The sequence below is a fragment of the Ochotona curzoniae genome, unplaced genomic scaffold, assembly GCF_017591425.1.
Source record: "Ochotona curzoniae isolate NIBS_2020 unplaced genomic scaffold, NIBS_Ocur_1.0 scaffold_2683, whole genome shotgun sequence".
Lineage (NCBI taxonomy): Eukaryota > Metazoa > Chordata > Mammalia > Lagomorpha > Ochotonidae > Ochotona > Ochotona curzoniae.
In genome coordinates this window covers 8381306-8385157 of record NW_024467100.1, presented here as the reverse complement: position 1 = coordinate 8385157, position 3852 = coordinate 8381306, and the positions used below count along the sequence as shown (strand labels likewise).

The following is a 3852-nucleotide window of genomic DNA, read 5'->3' as shown; positions in this document are numbered from 1 at the left end:
TCCTCGCCAGCTCGTCTCCAGTAATCCTTATGGCCAAAGAGCACCTTCGTCTCACCCTTGGTAATCTCGGGGCTTGCTGACAGGCCTACACCTCAAGAGAATATAAGAATTGGAATGGGGGCAGTGAACTGGGCTGGACACGGCTGCAGCATCCCTCAGCATGGGTGTGGCCTAAATCTGGGGTATACTAGTCCGGGCTAGGTTCCAGCACCTGCTGCTCACGAGAGCCAGAGTAGGTTGTGTGTGCTGGGGTCAACACCTATTGAACTACATGAGACCTTGGTTTAGGAGTGCCATAGGCATGGCTGTGCTGTAGCACCCAACAGTAAGAGCTGGAATGGATGTGAACCATCTGTGCAAGGCTGCTGTGCCTGTCAGAACAGAAGGTGGACCAAGTCAGGCTGGACTGAGGACCCATTGGTGTGTGTGGGATCTGCCACTGGGGAAATGATCAGGTAGAGGAACTTGGGGACCTCTTCTATTAGGATACAGCTCCTGCAAGTGAATGCAAGAATCAAGAACGGAAGCAGCCCAGACAAGGCCAAGTAACAATACCTCTTCCTTCTCTCTCATCTCTCCCCCGGTAAAAGTAGAAGAAGAAAATTAGAAACAACTGTCTCATCCACTTTGCCTATTTTTCAACCCTTCCCACACTAATCGGTGGTCCACATGGGCATGCAGCCTTCTTTACTATGCAAACAACATCAAAAATAAAATTAAAAAAACAAAAAACTAAAAGCTTTTTCTTTCAAGCAAATAAACATTTTTATAAAAAATTTTATTTTTGACAACCTTTGATTACCAATTGTACATATTCTTATGTCTTTTATATGTCACGCATGATATGCTTTATAAGAATGAACAATTAAACTTTGATGCTTCTCTATATCCTTTGCATATTTTAAATATTTATTTCAAATACCACTATATTTTAAAAAGATTTGTTTATCTTTTGTTGGGAAATTAGATTTACGGAGAAGAGGAGAGACAAAGAAAAAAATCTTCCATCCACTGGTACACGCCACAACTGGCCGCCACGACCACAGCTGAGCCTATCCAAAGCCAGGAGGCAGGAGCTTTTTCTGGGTCTCCCGTGGGTGCAGGGTCCCAAGGCTTTAGGCCGACCTCCACTGCTTTCCAAGGCCACAAGCAGGGAGTTGGAAGGGAAATGGAGCAGCGGGGACACAAACCAGTGTCCATACAATGTGAGGACATTAGCCACCAGGCTACCACACCTGGTCTATGACTCCATTTTATTGTATATCATGTTAGTGTTCTGAGGCTGTTGTAATAAATAAAGCATCAGAATGAATCATCTTAATAATCTGCAGGTTAAAGGTGAGTCACCAAGAGCCTGACTGAGCCATGTCCTCTCTGAGAGCCCCTGTAGAGACCTTCTCCTGTGCCTGTGCAGGATTCGGGTGTTTGGCAAAGTGCTCCTCATTCACTGACCTGCCCCTGTGTCCTGCCAGGTGACATGGCTTCCCCGCCTCACCCCTGAGTCCTCATATGGTCCTCTCTATGACTATCTGGAATGTGTCTGAATTCCTCCTTTTTTCCATGTCATTAGTTATATTGTATTAAAGTTCATCTTGCTTGCTTAACCACTAAAAAAAAAAAAAGTTCTCTCCAGGGCCGACATAACGACAGAGCAAGCTGACAAAGCCAACTGGGGAGTGAACCAGCAGATGGAAGATCTTCATGTGTGTGTCCCTCTCTCTCTGTAACTCTGAATTTCAAATAAGTAAATGAATGGTTTTTTAAAAATGATATATTCAGTAAGTTCATCTTCTATGGTACCAGGAGTTAGAACTTAAAACATCAGCGTATCTTTTTTTGGCAGAGTGGATAATTCCAAATCTAAGAGTTATCTACAGTTTTTTTTGTTACTAGACATATATTTTAACAACTAATAGTTGTATTTTGGAAAGTTTATCTCAGTGTTTTAATAGTGAAAGATAATATTATAGAGATTAGAAATATGTTCCATGCTGTATTCCACAATAATGTTTTTCCAAAATTGTAAAAGCCTGCATAAACTAGGAGTGAATTTCCTTAATCCTTTTATTTTGCTCCTGTAGTTCAGAGGATCCAAAATCCTTTTCCCAATCGGAGTATGGAAACCTGGCTTTACCCAGTGTTAACATTTATCTTATCTGAAATTTACTTTGGTCAGCTGTATGAGAAAAGTGCATCCTTCCCTCCTTTCCTTACTCCTCATTTCAAATATTTTTCTATAAAATGTTTAAAAACTGTGCTTGGCCTGGTATGAGAGGCTATGTCTTGGAAATTTGGTTCTTTATTTATAGGTACACACACACAAACACACACACACACACACACACACACACACACACCCCAGAGGGCAGTGTTTAAAGTTCTTGAGGTTACTAACTAAAAGTAAGACTGAGGCAAAAAAGTGCAGAGCAATAATCTCCCAATTTAGAACCGAGAGGAAAACATATGGTTTGTTTTGTGTTTTAATTACTGAGAGCCTCCTCTCTCCTGGGCCCAACTCCCCAGCAAAGGACTGTCTTCTTCAGAGCTGCTTTGACTTCGCGGTTCCTCAGACAGTAAATGATGGGATTGAGGAGTGGCACAATGACAGTGTAGAGAACAGAGACCACTTTGTTGGAGTTGTAGGCATACATGAGCTTGGGGCGGGCATAGGTGAAAAGGGTTGTGGAATAGAAGAGAATGACAACTGTCAGGTGAGAGGCACAGGTGGAGAAGGCCTTTTGACGGCCCCGAGAAGATGGGATCTTGAGAATGGTGATGAGGATGGTGATGTATGATGTCACCACTACACAAAGGGGAATGGCAATGACCAGGAGTGCCAAGAAGAAGTCCACCAGCTCAGCCTGGGAGGAATCCTCACAGGAGACATTGAGGAGTGGAGAGATATCACAAAAGTAGTGATTGATGCGGGGTGTGCCACAGTAGTGAAGTCGGGCTATAAAAACCATCTTTATCATGGCAGTCAGGAGTCCACAGAGCCAGCACCCTCCAGCCATTGTGCCACAAAGCTGATTGGTCATGATGATTGTATAACGTAGTGGATTACAAATGGCTACATAGCGATCAAAGGCCATGACAGCAAGAAGGATATACTCCGTGCAGACAAAAGTCACAAAGAAGTACAGCTGAGTCATGCAGCCGTTGAAGGAAATACTCTTGTTCTGGCTGAGGAAGTCCACCAGCATCTTGGGGCTGATGACGGTGACATACCACATCTCCAGGAAGGAGAGGTGGCTCAGAAAGAAGTACATGGGTTTGTGCAGCTGTCCTTCACTGCGAATGGCTAGGATGATTAGAAGGTTCTCCAGCAGTGTCAGCAGGTAGCTTGCTAGGAACACAGAGAAGAGAAGAACCTGGAAGCCTGGTTGTGTTGGAAACCCCAGAAGAATGAAATGTGTTGTTGCTGTGTGGTTATCTACTTCAAGAGCCCTGTTGATCATCACCAGCTGTGGAGACAGACAAGGTCAATCCTTTCCACATCCTAGACCAGTCTATGAATATTTATGTGATGCAGCCTTCCACCAGCAAGTTTATTGTGATAGGTACTCACATCTGATTTTATATCTTTACTTTACCTTAAATTATTGCACAAGCCAAAGCTTTTGAATGAAATATGGGCTTGTGTTTTTATTATTTTTAATATTAGTTTCAGAAACATCATGTGTCCAAGAGCAAACGGAAATGAATATAGACCCCCCTGATTTCCAGGTCTGTGCTTTGTCAATTATCTCCTGTTTAGTTTAGGAATATGGCCTCCATATAGAATATATCCCCATCTATTACATTTATACAGGAGTCACTCTCCATTATTTAAATGCAATTTAGTTCTCAAAG

At 42.8% G+C, this 3852-nt stretch overlaps 1 protein-coding gene across 1 annotated transcript; it reads right to left on the bottom strand.

Moving 5' to 3' along the window:
- Positions 1-2480: 2480 nt before the first annotated feature.
- On the bottom strand, positions 2481-3458 carry LOC121171554 (olfactory receptor 6Y1). The gene has a single exon (XM_041003283.1). The coding sequence runs from the start codon at positions 3456-3458 to the stop codon at positions 2481-2483; it is 978 nt and encodes a 325-aa protein (XP_040859217.1).
- Between the last annotated feature and the right edge of the window lie 394 nt (positions 3459-3852).